Here is a 19,664-nt window from a genome sequence, read left to right as displayed (position 1 = left end):
TCCCCAGTCCACCCCTCATCTCACATGCTGCATTCGCTCCAAAGAGTGGGCTAGGTCCTTGAAAACACCTGGGGCTGCATAATGTCTGTCTTTGTTTAGCATGTGTGTATTTGGAGAATTTTTTTTTTTAACTTTTCTACCTCTGCCCTGTGATTTAAGTGCTCCCCTGAATGTGTAGCTTGTTGCTCTTCACAGCTGAGCCACGTGAAACAGTGTGCACCCACCTCATTCCACCCAGTCTCCCCCCAGTTGCCACCACCTTTGGCACAGTCTGGCATCCTTTTTATTTTATTTTATTTTAATTTTTATTTTTTTTTAGTTTTTCCAGACAGAGTTTCTCTGTATAGCTCTGGCACCTGTCCTGGAACTCACTCTGTAGACCAGGCTGGCCTCAAACTCATAGAGATCCACCTGCCTCTACCTCCTGAGTGCTGGGATTAAAGGCATGGGCCACGACTGCCCGACCAGTCTAGCATGCTTTCATCTGTGACTATTTCAGCCTTCTCTTTGCTTCTTCCCCTCCTTGATTCTAATATCCACCAGAACTCGTGTGGAGAACACAAATCCCTCACTTTTTGTTAATGTAATTACTGATTCCGAGTGTTGTGACTACAAGAGCGTGATTCTGGGCTGGGTACATGTGGTGCTGGGGATTGAATTTAGGGCTTTGTACATGCTAGGTGGGCACTCTACCACCTGAGCTACACCCCTAGCCTCCCACAACTATTTATTTAGTTTAAAAAAAGTATAGTAGTGGGGCTGGAGAGATGGCTCAGAGGTTAAGAGCACTGATTGCTCTTCCAGAGGACCCGGGTTCAATTCCCAGCATCCACATGACAGCTCACAACTGTCTGTAACTCCAAGATCTGATACTCCCACAGACTTACATGCAGGCAAAACACCAGTTCATGTAAAATAAAAATAATTTTTAAAAAAAGTATAGTCATGGTTTCTAACTCTGGTTTTGCCTAAAAGCTATGAAAGTTCATCAAACAAAACTCCAGAAAAAAGGGGGAGGGGCAGGGAAGGGGAGAGACTAAAATGGCAAATGCCTATTTGTGCACCCATGCATGCATGCTCCAGTGTGTGTGTGTGTGTGTGTGTGTGTGTGTGTGTGTGTGTGTGTGTTTTGCTGGAGATCAAATAGAGAACCTTGCTCATTTCAAGTACATGTTTTACCACTGAACTACACCCCAAGCCCTAAGTACACTTTAATTTAAAAATAAATGTTATGAAAAGGTAAGTGACAGAGAAAGGCAAAATAAAGTAACCATGAAATACGGGGACACTCCCAAAATGAGAAGTTATTTAACCAAGGAGTAAATGATACACTTTGAAAGTACAGTGCAAAGAACTCCAAGACATGAAAGATGATACTAGAAAGAGAATAATACAGTTTAGATGGCCAGGAAAACCAAAGTATATACAGTTTGCCGGTGGCAAGTGCCAAGTATATCATGTTCCTGCTAAGGGAGGCCACAGAGAGTTTCACTAAGTTGAAGAAGGAAACCACAACATGTGGAATCTATTTTTATTTCTGAGTTACACAGCAAGGGTTTATAGATATATTGTGTTTTACATATCTTCATACTTTTAATCCATACTCTTTAGGCAGAATTTGTCTACTAAAACATGTCTAATCTATACTTTACTCTGAGCAATCCAATACATGTAGAAAACTCTTTCAATATATAAAAGGTTAATTTGTGCAATCTAGATATTCCTAAAGCAGCAGACCACAGGAGCATTGTGATAAGACAAGAGTTGTGCAGAACCATAAAGGAATCCTCAAAATTACATCCTAGGAATGGAGGCTAGGGGGGGTGACTTCCTTGCTCGTCAGTACGCCCTAGGGAGGAACTTCATATAACACTGTATGGCTTCAACAGGAACCCTGGGGCCTTCCTCCATGCCTCGCTGTTGCTCTCAAACTTCTCACTCTTCATCAACTACCTTCTGCGCAGATTTTTGTTCCATCCCTTGGTCAAAAGCCAGGCAAACAGTAGCTGCTACTTAGAGTGAAAACACCACTTTGGCCCGGATGACCCCCGGTGTTCCCTTAACTACAAATCTACAGGAAAAAGAGCAAAGAGTTCCCGGCAGTCAGACCCAAGCAAGAACGCGGAGGGTGCAGGCACTAGGGCTGAGCAGTGTAAGAGTTCTGTCTACCTGTTGATGGGCTATTCGCGGGGATTTGCTGGAAGTCATTTGGTGAACATGGTGGCTTTTCTCTAGCACGTGCAATGAAAGCAACTTGTTTTCTGAAGATAATAAAATAGCATAAGCTTAAATGTTAGAATGGTATTACAGCCCAGGATATTCCGAACAGCATCATTTATTTGAAAGATGCTCACACTAAATTTACTGTGTCACGTCACCTGAATGATCTTCCACACACAGGCTGGACAAGCTCAAAGAAAATGTAAATGCCCGGGTTGGTACCATATCTGGTGGTTGTGGCACGCACACTCTCTCAACAGCCCCGTGTCTACGGATTTGCTGAGTTGAACTCTGAGGTCTTCACGACTTCATGGGCTCAACATGGTTGGGGGGACCTGTAATTCATCTTCCAGGTGGGACTGGATGGAGTTAATGTGTTAAGCAGGCGAGCAAATCAGAATACTGGGTAGTTATACTCACGTCACCACGGTGTTCGGGGTTAGGCTTCCGAAAGGTCAGGGAAGGCTAGGAAAGCCTAACTGATTCTTGGATTTTTCTATCAAATTAGACAAATGTAATGAGGAAGGAGATTAAAAAAAAAAAAAAGACAAAGGTCAAAAAAGATACCAGGTTGAAAGGGATCGGAGGGTGAAACTAGATGGTGATGTGGGGAGGCTTATGAAGGAAAAGGAACTGGCCCATGTATAACGTGTGAGCTTGTACGGAAGACAGGACTAGAAACAGACATGAAGCAAATGGAGTCAGAGAAACCCTGTCACCTGGGCAATGAAGTTTCCCTGCTGAGGGCACTTCTCCAGGGCTCAGAGTGTAGCTAGCTCTCCTCAATAAAGCCACCAGACAGAGCCTGTCTTCACTCTATCCTGATGTCTGCCAGCTCCTTGGTAACTGTTTGACTCTGGAGAATGATTCCTAAGAGAAGGTTTCTGGATGGCTTCAGTCTGAGTTCGGCCATCGCGTGTACTTTTCTGTGAAGGACCCCTTGCTTGTCTCAGTAGGCCATGGGTGGATATTTCACTGTCTGTAAATGTCAAAATTTTCTTTACAAGGCCAGACATGGTGGTGCAAGCCTATAATGCCAGCACTTTGGAGGCTGAGGCAGGAGGATCATCACAAGTTTGAGGACAACTCGATTTACATAGTAAGTTCTAGGCCAGTTATGTACATGGTGAAATCTTGTCTTGAAAGAAAAAATGTTTTTAACAAAAACCAATGAGTTTACATCCGCTCTGCCCACTCAGTTGGAGAAAGCATTAAATAGATTAAAAAAAAAAAAAAGGTGCAGAGGCCAGGGTAGGAATGGGTACATTTTTTTCCCCCTCCTCTAAAGATGTAAGTGATTGTGGAGAACTGTCTGTTGTCACTATTCCATTCTGGAGAGGAAGGCGTGAAAGACGCTTCCGACAGCATGAAAACAAATGTGTGTCTCTGTGTTTCAGTAGCATTTTATTTTAGGATACTAAACTCTGTAAAATGTCCTAGTATGGCTAAATATGACTAATTGAAGGAAACAAGCTTCCCTTATAGTACAGCCCTATCCTCGGCACAGCTTGGAAGCCTCTGCTAGAGATCCACAGATTAGAAATTACACCGGCAATTTAAAGGGCATATAAAAACTAGAAACGAACTGTTTCATAAAGGCTAGTATATACTTGCACTAAATTTTAAACCTCTTAAAGCAGGTTGCTTTTGCAATGCATATGAGTGTTAATTTTGGATGATTCAATGTTGCCAAATAACGTTTGAGTGGGCCACCTTGGAGCTGGCATTTGGAGTTTAAAGGCTCAAACCTGCTTTGTGGCCTGAAGCACAGTTAGCTACTGAAATTCGATGTTCATCTTACATTTCACAATATACAGTTCTTCAAAGATCATTAGGGAAATAATGTCCTAAAAGAGCCATTACAAACAGCTATGTAAAGTAAAGCTTACATGAGTTAGAAAGCCTAGGTTCCTTTTGAAAAATTAAAAGAAGACTCAAGTGGACAGGAAGGGAGCAGGTGCCTTAGCTGATGAGGATTTCATATCTGTCTGTCTGTCCTAATCAGACTCAGCATTTCATAGAGTTCTAGAGAGCCACATTCCTGGGACAAGGCAAGCCCTGTGCATCGTAAATCCAGAACAAGCTCCACAGGGAGATTCAGTCAATCTGCGACATGTATTCACATCTGTCTAACAGCAGAGTTAGGCTATGCTTTTGGTAAAAGCCAAGTCTAAGGAACCAAGTCCCGTTGCACCAAGGGTTAACATAATATTAAAATGGAAGGACCTATTTTCTTGCTAAGGTTCAACTAAAATTATTGAGGCACGTAATTGGCAAACTAGGAAAATACACAACATTTCATAAAATATTTTAACAGTAAACAGATTCTCTTCCCGTTTCCCCCCCTGGACATTTCCATTGGCAGCAGGCGGCACAAAGCGGGGAAAGGCAACAGCAGCCCTGTCTCTTCCAGGCAGGCCAGTTCCGGCAGAACCACGAAGCAGGAAGTGATCCCTCCTCTGGCAGGCTGGCTAGGGCTTCTCTTTCAGCTTCAGGTCAATACTGGTTTGGAGGGGGCGGGGAGAGAAAAGAGGTCAAATGGGGAGCATTCAATAATAATTCAGCCGCCACTCGTTTGCACCTTTCTTCAAATAACCTCAAGAAACCACCTAACTTTATGATGGAAGATTCATTGACCAGTTGTCAAGTTTTTCTATAAAGTATTGACTCTAGGGGCTGGAGCGATGGTTAAGATGTCCCAGCAGTTAGATTACTGGCTGCTTGCTCTTCCAGAGGACCTGGGTTTGATTCCCAGAATCCACAGGGCCATTTGCAACCATCTGTCACCCCAGTCCCAGGGAATCTAGTGCCCTCTTCTAGCCATGCACAGAATGTACAGACATACATGCAGGCAAAACACACATACACATGTAAGTACATATAAATAAATAATAAATAAATAAATAAATAAATAAATAAATAAATAAATAAATAAATAACATTTTAACAATAAAAGTATTGACTGTTTCTTTTTACAAAATTGCTTCTGGAAGCATTTTCCACCTTTCCAAAAGGACCCAGAAATGAAAGGTTCATGTTAAGCCTCAAACCCAAAGTCAAATCAGATAAAGAACATCACTATGCCTTCCTATTTTTATGATAGACAGTTTTGGGTGTCCACTTGACTGGAGAGATGGTACAGCCCCCCCCCATGTGTGTCTACCACAGGACTCTGGACTGAGTGCTGAAGAGCCATCTTGAATGAGAGTGGCGTGGTCTATCAGACTGGATGCCGGATGGCCTGGAAAGCAGAAGTCAGACAGGGCTTGCTCTCTCCTCACACTGTCCCCTCCTGTCTGGAAGTCTTTTCTCCTGCAGTTACTTGTAGACCTCAGACTCCGGGATCTTTGACCTTTGAACACAGGCTCACACCAGCAATCCTCTAGAGAGCCCTCATCCTTGAATTGGGACTGCATACTGGTCTTTGGGGTGTCTAAGCAGCAATTTGCTTTCTTGGCTCTCCTAGCTCCTCTCCAGCACGGAATAAACATTCTTAGAGTTGCATGGGTCTCTCTTCTGCCTTTTAACGAACATCCTACAACCGTCTTGTTGTAGAAGAGAACCAGAGCCAGTGAACGGCCAGAGAGAGAACTCCAGTCACGATAAAAAGAGGAACGAGTAATTTGAAAGCAACCTGTTAGGAAGTCTGGATTTCTCTCTGCCCCCCTGAGCTATCAGTCTGGCTGGGGTGGACTTTCCTGTGGCCCATGTGGCAAACAAGTCCTTTTTAGGAACTTTGCAGACAAAGTCACTTTAACCTAGACCACTTGTCTGTCTAGGGTGCACTTGCGTGCTGTTTTTCCTTTGAAATTCCCCCAGTGACTTCAGCACTTCGTAGCTGTGCACCCTTGACCACATCACCCACGCCCTCCAAGTTCCCATTCCTGGGTTGTTTCCCATTAAGATAGATTGGCACAGTCTATCTCACGACTAGTAAAGGAGTAGGTCTAACTTGGCAATAATCTTCCCTGCTTAGGGAGTCTGAAGAGCCTGCTGTGACAGATGTGATGAGTGGCCAGCTCAAAGGGGACCACTGGTAACTTATTTGTTTCTTGTGCCTTCAAGGATCTGACTTATTATCTGGAGGACTTTCCTTGGGTGGCATCTTCATTTGTTGACTGGACTCCTGTATCTGTTTCTAACATACTTTTACAAAGCAGGTCATGTTTTCTTTTTTAATTGCATTTGCTTCTAAGATGTTGTTAGATGTACTCAGAAGTCAGTGCTAGGTCTCAGTTGGTAACTGGAGCTTTAGTCTCTCTTTCATGGAGTTGGCTCAGTTTTCCATTGAAAACAGAAAGACATTCACTAATCTCAGATTCTGTAGAGTTTAAAGTAGGCAGTCACTGTGCTTTGCAATCTGGACCTTTGACAAGTATCTGATCCAACACACTAGAATGGACATCTCCAACCCCTTCTTTCCCTTTCTTTTGTTCTGAGTCCTTTGTCAAACTTTTTGGGGTTTAAATCATTGCTTTGGTTTTTGGCAACTGAATAGCTGAAAGACTAATGCCTGTTTACCCAGAGTATGCAAAGAGCAACTGTGGGCAACTTCCTGATAAGTCTGCACAGGAAACCACTCTACAGATGGCTTCTGAGACAAGAGCTACCTTGTGGAGTTAATGAAGTCACTGGTAATGCTTCTAATTCATCTTCACCAAACAGAACCATTGATCATACCAGTTAGAAAATGCATTACAATGATAAATAGTCCTGCTATAACTTTGTGATATGAATGAATAAAATCCAAATCTAAAACGAGGGGGACAAGAACAAGAAAGTGGTTTCCTAACCAAGTGTCCCATTGGAGAATAGCACTGATGGCAACTTTTGGCCAGAACTGAATACAGATGGGGGATTCATCCTGTCCGGGGAGATGAGCTTAGCTGTCCATAACCAACTTGGCCCTGCACAAGAATGACCTACCATCCAGTGGCAGGCTGGTCCCACTTCTTGTGAGGTTCCTTACAAGGTATGTGGTAATCCTATTTAATGGCAGTTAAGAATACTTGTGTTTTAGGGAGGACCGGCAAGGAAGGCATAATGTTCCTTCTCTCTGTGGAGAACAGGAGGTCACTATGGGACCCTTACATATCTTATTTCACGCCATTCTTAACCTGATGGAGCCCCCTGAAAGAGCTTGTGCCCAATTTGCAGTTCATTCATTCAGTACTAGCTACAGATGTAAAATGCTCCCATGAAGGATCCTTCCATCTCCCCCAGAAGCCAGGAAAAGGTGAACAAAGCCTGTTAGTTCTAATGTTCATTCTAATGTTAAAGCAAGCAAGCAAGCAAACAAATGCAAGTCTGGAGGTCAGTGGGGGAACATTCTTGCCCACTCCTGTTCCTCATCTGGGATCTCATCCTGCTGGTTAGGGAGAGGATATGCTTGGTAGGAGTGAGGAAAGACAGGAACGAAGAAAAGGGAAACTTCCAGAACATATGTTCTTCTAAGAATGGGAAGTAACATTGACAGTTGGCAGCATCCACCCTTCCCCAGTCCCCGGCCCTGGGATGGGTGTGCCACCCTCTACACCAACCCCACAGCCCTCTCACTACTGAGGAGCAGACAAACCAGGCAGACAGAGGAGTGGGTAAGCCCCCAGATGTCGCAACAACAGGCCAATGAGGGAAAAGGCGAACTGTGGGTGCTGTTAAGTGTTCAAGGGGCTTTGCTTTGCAACAGGAGGAAATGCCCACCCTGTGTTGGAAAAATGATTACAGTGGACTTAGAGACTGAGATATGTTTGCTTTGCAAAAGCAATTTGCTTGAAGTAACTGGTGCTGTCATCTCAAAAGTTGGGACAAGAGTGACCTTTAGGAAATGGCTAGATGATTCGGAAGGTCCCCTTATAACAGTTATCCTGCCCTTTGTTCCTTTTTTTGAGTTGGGACTCAGTGTTTTGTCCCTAAACTTCCTTTAAGCTGTAAGGTCACCAAGGCAGCTGCAGACACTGCATTGTGCTTTTCCAGCTTCTCTTTGGACGAGGAGGAGACAAACAGTGCTACGGGAGACATGTTTAAGTTCATCTTTGCTTGCCTTTCTTGTTCCTGGGAACAAGGACAAGCCTAAATTGCAGGATGTCAAATTTACTGAGACTGCACTGCTGACCACAGTTGTATGAAACTGACATGGCCACTCTTATGTGAGCAGTTTCTGTCCTTTGTTAGATGAGAAGCAGCAACCATTTCAGCATAGACCGCCTCCCTGATTTGAAAGCCATGGACTCTGGATCTGCAAGGTCAAGATTCAAATCCCACCTTGGGGCCCTTCTTTTTTTTTTTTAATGGCTGCAAAGCACTGGCTAGTCACATGCTTTATTCATAGTTCCTTTTTCTCTGTAAAATGTACTTTATAAGCTTACTCTAGGATGAATCTCAGGCACTGTATGTGAGCTTCTTACAGAGTCTGGCATAGGCTAAGGACTCTATGCATGTCCAGTTTCTATTTCTTACAGGGCAGCAATATCCAACTATAAAATTCCAGAAGTCCCAGGCAGACTCAACTGCCTCTTGGAACTTGCAAAGCAAAGATATTTCATCCCTATCCATCAAAATATTAAATCCACATGGAAGGCTGAGCCCTTCCTAACTGCAATGGATGACGCAATTCCGAAAGCAGAGTTGCATTCCTCTTGCCCCAGTGTTCATACAACTGGCCCCCAAATGCATTTGCTCATTTTTGGAGTGGAAAAGTGGGAGGTCAGGTGAAGCATTCCGTTGTCCTTGGCGGCAATCACTAAGACAACAGTAGCTGGCAAAGGTCTCTGTAATTAGCCATTTCAGGAACAGAGCCCATGAAAGCTGAACATCTCATCAGGTTTACCCAATCCTGGATACATTCCTTTCCCTTTGAGTCCAGCCATATGAAACTACATGTAACCACATAGCTGCTATTGATGGCGAGTTCTTACTCCTTGTCCATAGAGGTCATTTCCGGATCATTGTAAAGGCAGCTCGTTCTGAGTGCAGGAAAACAAACAAACAGGAAGTAGTCAACATTTTCTCACTCTTCTGGCCATGTCAGCATCACTGGCTGGGGCATTTGAAACTGTTTAATGTGGTACCATTTGCTACTTCTGTGATCCCAAATCTAAAACAAATGATGCTATTAACTTTCAACATCAGGTCTGAGATATAGTCATTACTCAAGATATAGAAATATAAAAAGATAATAATAGTAACAAAACTTCAAATACCTCCAGTGGTTATCTGTCCAAGCCACTTTTTCTTACTTTTCAAATCTGTTCTTATGCAGTGAACATAAATATTGAATAAAAATTTATTTACCTCAAATAATAAAACAATATTTTATACACAGAGGAAAACATTTTAAACAGCTGAATTTTGCTTAGGCATAACCCAGTCAGCCTTCGGGCTTCACAAGAATGAGGATTTTCCAAGGCATGGCAAGAAAAGACTGCCTGGGCCAGCTCTGCTTGATCTTGTTACAGGAGAGGGCCAGGACACTCCCCCCTCCCCAGGGCTGAGCCGTGTTCAGGTGGCTCTCACGAGTTCTAACACCACCTAAGTGGGAAGGTCCAGGAAGAAAAGTGTACTCGCAGAAAAGAATGGACTTCAAGTTTTCAATGGTGTGTATGTCTTTGTATAACTTAGCTGTTCATCATATCCATATCAGTGTGATTACTATCTTAACAGATTTCAAGTTCACCTTATAGCAGCAATTCCTAATACTACACTGTAGCTTTTACTTTTCTCCCCTCCTCTGGCAAGTTTTTTTTTTTTTTTTAAATGGGAAAAATCATTTAAAAGATTCTATGATCCTTTTTACTTATTTTTTAAAAGAAAGATTTAAGAAATGTGTACGAGTGTTTTGCTTGCATGTAGTGCACTGCATGCGTGCCTGGTGCCTGCAGAGATCAGAAGAAGAAGTTGGATCCCCAAGAATTGGAGTTCCAGTGAGCTGCTATATGGGTTTTGGGCACATAAACCAGGTCCACCCGAAGAGCAGTAAGTACTCTTAACTGCTGAGCTACCACTCCAGTTTAAAACACAAGGCTCCTTTTCCATGGAGAATAACTGGACGAGCTAATTTTCCCATTTGATGAGGGTCTGTGGCTAGTTCAGTATTTTCCCGAAAATACTAGGAGGCTGTTTCCCTCACAGGTCACTGCCCCCTCCTTCCTTCCCTCCCTTTCCTCACCCTGCTGGTGGTCTGGTATTTTTATGGCCAAAGTTTGGCAAGGACAGCGAAGTAAGTACTGACAGTGAGCTAGCAAAAGCCAGCATAGCTGGAACAGACTCAGGAGAGGGCAGGCTTCCAAGGCCAGGCTCACTGCTTTGTAACTGGGGGACCTCCCCAAAGGAAACACAGCCAGCAGACATTTTAGTGCTACCCCCGGAAAGGTGGAGAATGGACTCTTCCTCATTTGTGAACAAAGAATGGGTGTGCGTATTGTACAGACGCTTCCAAAGTATTTTCTACCCTCGTGTGGGTCTCAGGTTCAAAAGAAAGCTGTCAGGCTGAGCCATCTCTGTGGAGGTCAACGGGAGGTGTGTGGAGCACACAGAGGAGAGGCAGAGGTTTTTAAAATGCTGTAGGGACAGAAAACACAATAGGCAGGGAGGCTCTGTTCTTTATACAGCACATATCTGACTCAGGTTAGAGCCAGTCCAAAGCTGTCTAACAAAACCACACGGACAGTCGGGGCATCTATTAACAGAAAGAACCCAAGGGGGAGGGTAGCTAGCCTCCAACCTCAGATAAGCAGAGATCTTGTTTATGGAGCCAACAATCATCTACAGAGTCTGCCCCAGGATTTAGGGGCTGCATCAGAGACTAAAACCTAGCTAAGGAGGTACAGTGGGCACACAAATGGCTGGACTTTGAGGCATTCCAAGCCTCTGTGGAACCAGGTGTGGTGGCGCATGCCTTTAATCCTAGCACTGGGGAGGCAGAGGCAAGTGTATCTCTGTGAGTTCGAGGCCAGCCTGGTTTACAAAGGAAGTTCCAGGCCAGTGAAGGCTATAATAGTGAGACGCTGTCTCAGAAACAAGAACAACAACAAAACCACTAAAAACCAACTCGCTGTGGGGTCAACAGAGCTCAATTCATTTTCCTTATATATATGCAAATTTGAGAATACTTTTTGATTTTACCATCAAAAGGAACAGGATCAACTGGGGTGGGATTCTTCTGGCAAATATCTTACCCAACAAATCAACATCAAGACAGCTAAGGCCATCTAATTATTTTTATTCAGGTATTTTTAATGCAAAGGAAGACTTCACTACTTAGCATTTACTCAGAATTTGTAACAGCCTTGGACATTGTTCAAGCTTTTTGCTTTTGTTATAAAAATTAACAGTATAAGCAACATTTAAAATGGCAAAGAAGCTTAATGTACTTAATACAGCAGGCTTTCTGGACAGCAGCTGTACACATTTAACACATAATGTCAGAAAACTTCTTTGTGGCCTTGAAGACTAAAAAAGAAAATGATTGGGGGCTATTCCCAGTCAGCTCTGGCATGACATTCCAGAGCTGTCCCTTAGTGCCACAAGGGCAGAGGTTAACTTGTAGATTTATGTCCTACAGTGATGCGACGATTTCTATGCAGTGGAAAAGATAACCTGATGTTAGTGCATTGTCCTACTGAACATTAACCAACTTATTATCTAACCCAACTATCTTATCCAAACAGCCTTTTGTAAATTCCTTATACCTCAAATCTGCAATTGTACTTTTTGCAGGTTCAGCTACAAGCGGCCAAACATGCTCTGAGAATATTAAATGGAAAATTACGGAAATAAATCACTCATAAGTCGTAAGTAACTTCTGTCATGTTGCCTATTGTGAATCACAGGTATGTCTGAGTGCAGTCAGCGGTTGGAACCGCGTATGGCATCAGGTATCCACGCGGCACCTTGGAACAAGGGAAGAAGTGACTGCCACAGGTATGCCGCTCACATTCTCTTCAAGTTCCTGGGAACTCTTGACTGGTTCCCTCACTAAATAATTCACCAAATAACATCATTTGGCATGTGTTCGTTTTCTGTTTTCCTGACAGTACATCTTTGCCTTTTTCAGTATCCTGCCTTACAAGACTGGGCAATGACCATCCCCAATCAAAATAGCTTGGAAACTATTAAGTTAAGTGATAGTTCTTAAAAATTAACCAAGCATTTGTTTATTTTTACTATTATTTTATGTGTATGGTTGTTTTGTCTGCACGTATGTCTGTGTACTATGTGTATAAAATGCCTGTGGAAGCCAGAAGAGAGTTTGGGGTCCCTTAGACAGATAGCTGTGAGCAGTCATGTGGGAATAAAACCCTGATCCTCTAGAAAAACAGCCAGTGCTCATAACGGTTGGCCCATTTCTCTAGCCCCAGAGGGTTATTTAAATCTTGGAAGGCTATGGAACTAATTCTACAAAAATCTGTCCAATTTTTATTTGCTACTGTTTCTCATAATATGAACTGGTGTGGTTCTGTTGCCTCAATCTATGTAAGGGTCATTCAGATGCCACACTCTGTGTGATGATGCCTGTGATGTGTTTTCTGGTGATATCTAGATTTTCAGATACATTAAAAATAAATTAAACAGTGTCAAATGCTTTCCTTAAGATAACCAAGATAGCAGGGAAACAGATGACAATGAAAACATCAATGATTCCATCGGCCATGGGAGGAAGGGGGCTTTCCCGGTACAGCATTATTATCAGGGGAAAGAAGAACACAGCAAGCATGCAGATTCTCCCAGTCATTCCTGGAATGCAAGCCAACATCACACCAGCCGCAAAACCCAAACCAAGTCTTACTTAGCTGCTTCAGATGCCTCCCTCAGTTCTTCATCCAGTCTGCACGAGCAAAAATAATTGTTGGAGAAAAGAAACAAACAAACAAACAAACAAACAAAAAAGCAAGCAGAGCGTGAGCATCTCCCGCAAAGCAGAGCCAAATGTAAGTGGTGGTGTGTATTCACTTTTTTTTTTCTTCCAAAACTGTCTCCAGGCACACTGAGACCCGCTCAGCTAAACATGGTACCAATCCTTCCTGTTGAGTGGTCCTGTTCGTTTACTTGGCAAATCCCTTCATAAAGGTGATATCGATGTCACAAAAGAATGAGAAACATGCCGGCTGAATAAAGCTCAGAACATCCATATCAGAGTGCTGGGTATAGTTAAAGTTAGCTCACAGCCTGGGCCAAGTCCGGGGTGTATCTGGTTTAGTAGGTTTCAGTAGCAGATCAGGTTGACCTCAACAGCTCGACACACAGACAAAGACTTTGAGGGGGATTCAAAGGACTGATACAACAGACTTCCTTAGGCAGCATGTTGAGGTCACCCACAAAAACAACACTGGAGCATACACACAGGGAGTCTAGCGTGAATACAGAGTTTTACCTCACACTTCTCTTAAAAGATTTTTCTTCATCGTACCTTACAAGATAAGAAACGGATGCCATGAGGACAGGGAGGAACAGGAGGAAATGACAGGTAAATGCTTGAAAGCAGTGGTTCTCAACCTTCCTAACGCTGTGACCCTTTCATACAGTTCCTCATGTTGTGGCGACCCCCCAACCACAAGATTGTTTTGTTGCTACTTCATAACAGTAATCTTGCTACTGTTGGGAATCGTAATGTAGACATCTGCTGTGCAGGATATCTGACAGGCCACCCCCAATGGGGTTGCAACCCAAAGGTTGAGAACCACTGCTTAAAACAGTAAGAACACGAGAGAAAAACGCTTACCCAGACAACACGACAGGCTTTGGAGAGAAAACTCACTTGTGTTAGGCACAAAGAACAATTTACAATTCATAAATATACAGTCAATCTTCATTATTTATAGATTCCATGTCTGAAAACTTGCCTGTTCACCAAGACGTCTGAAATTTCCAGAAGCAATGTGCAGTGCTTTTGTTCACTTGTGGACAAGGTGACAAAAACTCAAGCTGCCGCCTGTGCACACGGTCAGCCTAAGTTGAGCAGGATGAGGCTGTGCCTTCCTGTCTCATAGAGTTTCTTTGGTAAATGTCTCCCTCATTTTCCTGCTTTTGGCTGGTGAATGTGCTATTCAGAATAGCAGTCAAGCATGTTACCAAATATTACCTACTGTTTGTAGGCAGGAGACGGCCAATGTATCTCACAGAGAATGCGTGTGTCCCATAATGCTGTTTTAGGTACAAGTTGTAGTTCTGGGTGCTTGAGTGCAAGACTGTGGTTTGTTTTGCTTGTTGGTTTGTTAGAGGGTCTTGCTGTGTAGCCCAGGCTGGCCCTCAGACTCTCTGGATCCCTGTGTTTCAGTCTCTGAGTGTTGTGATCACACACAGTTGCTGAGCATGGTGATAGTGAGTCAACAGTATGTGTATACACTAAGAAGCTTTCTCAGACAGAGCCACACACGAGCCAAGGTTATGTACTGGCTGGTGATAACATTGCAACCAGAGGCAGACAGGATCCCAGGCTAGCATTTCCCCAGGAATAATAGCCCAGTGTCCACCGAGTGTCTACAATGACTTTACTGAACACAACTGTCCCTGGCTAATGAGAACCAACTGTAATTAATGAATATAAACTGTATTTCAGCCCATTGATGCCAGGCTCCACCCAGCTGAATTTTGGTCTTGGGATCGCTTGGGATCAAATGCTTTGAATGTTACTCAGTGAAAGAAAATAGCTGTGGCTGCATCAATTTGGAAATTGCACAATGTGGAAATGAAGCAATGAGGGCTAGTAAAGAAATGGTACCCTGAGATGCACCGTGATGACAGGAGGAAACACAGATGGGGTAGGGTGGGGGGAAAGGCAGTGCTAGGTTCTTCCTCCAGAAAACGAATCTTTCTACATGGAACTCTTCCTCTTGAAGCAATTTTCCCAAAATGTAGCCCTTGAGAATAGATGGGAAGCGCCTGGCCATGGCTAGCTTCTCAATGGACACCCCGCCCCAAGTACAGTAATTCTCCAAAGCAATGCAGTCATCATCAGCATCAGCAGCACTGTGGGCCTCAAGCTCTGTGCTCACCGCCTTCTGCTCACTGCTCTCATTCAATCCTCGGGCCCATCCACACTCTCAGAATTACTTCCCCATTCTATGGATGTGAACACTAAACCTCTGAGGATTTTCATAGGCTGCCTGAAGTCTCAGAGAGCTTCCCACTGAATTGCCTCCAAAGTCCATCTTTTCATTCCACTGTCTCTGCCAGTGGAATGGGAGGCCTTGCTGTTTTTTTTTTTTTTTTTAATTTTTTTTTTTTAATGGAAAATGGCCAGTGCTCACTCCCTTAAGAAGAAAGACCGTCCTTGTCATCTTTTGCAAAGGTACAGCAGTACCGGAGGAGATTGACAAATGATGGCAATGGGAGATAGAAGCCTGTCAGGAAGTTTTAGGGGCAGGCTCCTCAAAAAGGAGCAGTTCTGATTTTTGTCCTTGAACAGAAATATCTGTAGTTCTGTCCGGGCTGAAGATTAGAGATGCAAGTATGTTTGGGGCCTATTGCCCTGGTTTGGGTTCTTATCTTTCTTCATTTACACAGCAAGGACTACTGTTGTCTGGAAGCTATATATGGGGCTGTGACAGAAACTGGGGCACATGAATACCTGGTGGGTAGGACAACTGGGCTGAGCAGATCTGCCCCCATGCCCCATCCCATGCCTCAATCTAGAAAAACCTTCTTAATCCCTAGATGGGAACATTTGATGGTGCCTTTTCCTTGGGACCCACTCACTATACAGGTGCTTTGCTGGTTTATCATCTATAAGCTCTCATATGAACCTGTAATAAACTCCTTCCTAAGACTCACCCTCCCCATTGTCTGTGAAGTTCATTGAGTCTGTGAGAAGAAGGATAATAAAAATTTTATTATTACCCCACTCGCCTGGGGTGACTTTTGGTGCCTGTTAGTTTTCCAGGACCCTAGGCACTGTCCCACTAGCTACAGCTTGCCTGAGGCTTCCATTGCTCCCAAGAACCTCTGCTTACCCCATATCACCATTACTTAAAAGAAGAGTAGGTTTGGGAGAAGGTGCAGCTTATGGCATGCGGCCAGAGCTGGAGGGGGAATTGGTTGTGGGAAGTCCGCGAAGCTCCCGAGGACTGTAGCCCTGGTTAGGATCTCTTGAGTACTGCTTGGCTCAGCTGAGCCTCCTGACTCCAGTAAGTCTGTTAGTATGCTGTGTTCAGGCTTGATCTGGCTGATGGCGGGAAATCCAACACATCTACTTAGGAGGTACTGGATAAAGATCCTACTAGAAAGGCATGTGGGCATTTGGTGACAGGCTAACCTGGATTTGAACTCCGGTTCCACCCCTGCCTGGTTCCTGCTCCATAAGTAACTTCTTACTAACTTATCTCCAGGCCTCTGTAAAATGTAAAATTGATATGAGAGTTAAGTGTGCTATATAAACATAGCTCTTCTTTGTTCCACAGTAACCGGTAACGGTGAACAAGAAGACCCTGGCTTCTAGGTGTTGCTACTGAGATGCTTTGGATGCCCTCATTGGAAGGTCAGTTTTGCTATCTATTTTCTGGAGGGAGATACAAAACACTTGTCTTTTTTTCTTAGAGTTCATGATCAAGTTCCTTTCTAGTTTAATGAAACAAACAAACAAACAGTCAATCAGCTATATCAAGAGTTAAAAAAGAAAAAACCCAGATGCACAGAGAATTAATGGCTCTATGCAATGATGTACCAGATAGGAATGTCCATTCTTTAACGTCTCTGTCTTCATATTCCAGTTCCGAATACTCTGAGTTAACTTTTATTACCACTTTCAGACATAATCTTGACACCCATAGTACATGTGCTTCTGACCTACAGGCTGCCTCCTTGCCTGGTCCTAAGCAAGGAAATTATTTCTCACCACCCACCCACGTGAATGTCAAGAATGTCTCTTTATCTAATCTTCCATTCAAAGGCAATCATGAGGACAGTGGAGGGGTGTTTGAAGAAAATAGTCATTTCTTTTATCTATTTTTCTGGGGTCATGTAGACAAATTACTTATGAAGAAAAAAAAATCCAAATTATGGGAAGACCTTAATGTAAAGTAGAAGGTCACAGATATAAATATTCTAGTTAATATTAAATGCACACTGTCTTCCAGAGTAGAAACAAATTTCAAAGTAAAAATGTCAATAGTTAATCTTGGTTGGAAAAATATGATCAAAATGTATTGCATGAAATGAAAAATTTTAAAAGTCAGAAACTAATCATTACAAGTTATGTGAAAGAGGATCCGAAAGAATAATAATTTACAGGCTATAGTGAAAGCTTTATTTCTTAGATAATACTTACTATTTCCTTTAAAAATAAGATGCCATTTCTCATTATTCTAGAAGTGAGTGTTTTTCCATCCCCTTTCTCCAGTGTGTACTATTTCTCCCCAGAGCTCCAACCTCTCAGACTTACTTGATGATGCTCTCTGGAATGTGGATGCAATCCATTGGGATCAGCCCACTGAGCTCCGATAAACTAGTAACGTATTTAATTTTACTGCTGAATTTTGAGCTGGAAGACAAAAAGGAGGAGAGTCTCTTAGCATCAGTTGCTACACTTCCCTCATAAAGCCATCGTCTCTTCCTGAAAGCCTTCTTGTGATTCTTTTCCATGTTATTGGCAATAGGGCTCTCACACATGCTAAGCATCTACTTTGCCAATGACCTATACCCACATCTTGCACTCGTGATAGGCTCAAGCTTGACCCAGCATGCTTGCTGAGCAGAAAGAATAACACTGTCTCAGCCATTCTTATGGACCAGGCACTGCTTTATGACCATTTTTTAACACTTTTTTTTTTTTTTTTGAGAAGTCCATACATGAGCAGTGCATCTCCATCATGATTGTCTTTCCCTTTCCACTTCTTTTTTTGTTTGTTTTTCAAGACCAGGTTTCTCTGTGTAGTTTTGGTGCCTGTCCTGGATCTCACTCTGTAGACTAGGCTGGCCTTGAACTCATAGAGATCCCTGCCTCTGCCTCCCGAGTGCTGGGCTTAAAGGTGTGCACCACCACTGCCCAGCCTCCCTTTCTACTTCTAACTCTTTCTTCCCTATCGCAAATTCAAGATCTCTTATTTACTATTGTTATATACTATACATAATACCGCCCCCCTCTCTATATATATAATATATAAATTAGAAATAGTAGAAACAGTGGGAATCGCCATTACTGTTTTTCATTGACAAAGATTTTTGTATATATTTCTTCTTTACACAGCAGGTGCTCTGAAGTACTAAGTGCTTTGCAGAACTGCTCATTTGAGCTAGGTAACACCTGCCACCTCACATCCTCATTTGTTTTTGTTTTGTAGTGAAAACATTTAGAATCCACCTTCTTAGAAATTTGAAAACATAAGACAGTTTTTATTAATGCTAGTCATCATGCTGTAGAAGGACTTTCTTGAACTTTTTTATTTTCTATCTGAATTGTGTACTCTTTGAGCATCTTATAACATTGGCACCTTGAATTTATCAGTTGACTTTCCACTTCTGTAAGTCCCATGCTTTCAGATTCTACAGACAGCTCTCCCTCACCATCCATGGGCATCGGTTCCAGGAATCACCACCCACCCCCGGATGCCTAGATCCAATAGTGCAATGTCAAGACCATGCAAGTTTGACTGCTTGCTTGGGGGGAAAAAAGCACTAAAAAACCACAAGAAAAAAGGCTGTATATTCTTAGAGTGTCTTGCCTGTTTAATATTTTCTATCAGTGGTTGGCTGAACCTGTACATGAAGATCTCACAGATACAGAAGGCAGAGAACATTCTCAAACACAATCCCTTTGCAATAGGAGAAACCCAGAGTGACCGAGACATATCTGAATAGTGTACTGGATCTGTATTTCAAATGGAGACTCAATAGCAGGGCAGGAGCCTGGCTTTATTTTGCAGCCATGCTTCCGTTTCTGGAGAGTCAACCTTTTCCAACAAATACAATCCTATCACTGGCAGATGTCCAGTCTTCTTGGGGTCCCAAGACATGATTTACAACACAGAGCTGCACATGGACAAAGTACCTCAAGGAGTGACAATCTTCTCTCTCCAGATGGGCTCTGCCCACTCCACAAATTTGGAGCCTTTTGGGTGTGAGCTTTGAATAATCCTATTTGGTTACTTTTTGTTGGTTTTTTTGTTTGTGTTTTATTAAATTTTTTCCATACAATGTATTTTGATCATGCTTTCTCCTCCCTCAACTCCTCCCAGACCCTCCCCATCTCCTACCCACCCAATTTCATGTTCTCTCTCTCTCCTTTTTTCAAAAGAAAAATTGGTGTTTGTTTTGTTTTGGTTTTCATTGCCTTTTGTTTACTCTGGGAATCAAGCACCTGCTGCTGCTTTTGTGTTTCCTACATGCTCCCCAAACAAGTAACCCAGCCTAAGTTGTGTAATTTGTCAGTGTCTGGTGCGTCCTGGGGATAGAGATGTAAGTATGAGTCTCAGCGAGAGCATCCATCTTTCTGGGCTTGGCTCCAGCAGGTGATT

The 19,664-nt window shown here is 43.0% G+C and overlaps 1 protein-coding gene across 10 annotated transcripts in view; it reads right to left on the bottom strand.

Moving 5' to 3' along the window:
- Positions 1–3,489: 3,489 nt before the first annotated feature.
- Positions 3,490–19,664, bottom strand: part of Prune2 (prune homolog 2 with BCH domain) — a 262,014-nt gene continuing 245,839 nt past the window's right edge. For 4 of the 10 annotated variants that reach the window (XM_028874880.1, XM_028874882.1, XM_028874881.1 and 1 more), the window contains 5 exons: positions 17,594–17,692; positions 13,589–13,624; positions 13,004–13,042; positions 9,135–9,182; positions 3,490–4,722 (listed from right to left, as the gene is read on the bottom strand). In XM_028874880.1, coding sequence (XP_028730713.1) covers positions 4,692–4,722; positions 9,135–9,182; positions 13,004–13,042; positions 13,589–13,624; positions 17,594–17,692 — 253 coding nt within the window. In that variant the 3' untranslated portion in view covers positions 3,490–4,691. The remainder of the gene's footprint in view (positions 4,723–9,134; positions 9,183–13,003; positions 13,043–13,588; positions 13,625–17,593; positions 17,693–19,664) is intronic. The other 6 variants (XM_028874884.1, XM_028874886.1, XM_028874887.1 and 3 more) reach the window with 4 other exon arrangements.

This window comes from Peromyscus leucopus, chromosome 1 (assembly GCF_004664715.2).
Source record: "Peromyscus leucopus breed LL Stock chromosome 1, UCI_PerLeu_2.1, whole genome shotgun sequence".
Lineage (NCBI taxonomy): Eukaryota > Metazoa > Chordata > Mammalia > Rodentia > Cricetidae > Peromyscus > Peromyscus leucopus.
The sequence above is the reverse complement of the archived record's forward strand: the minus strand, read 5'-3'. Positions and strand labels throughout refer to the sequence as shown.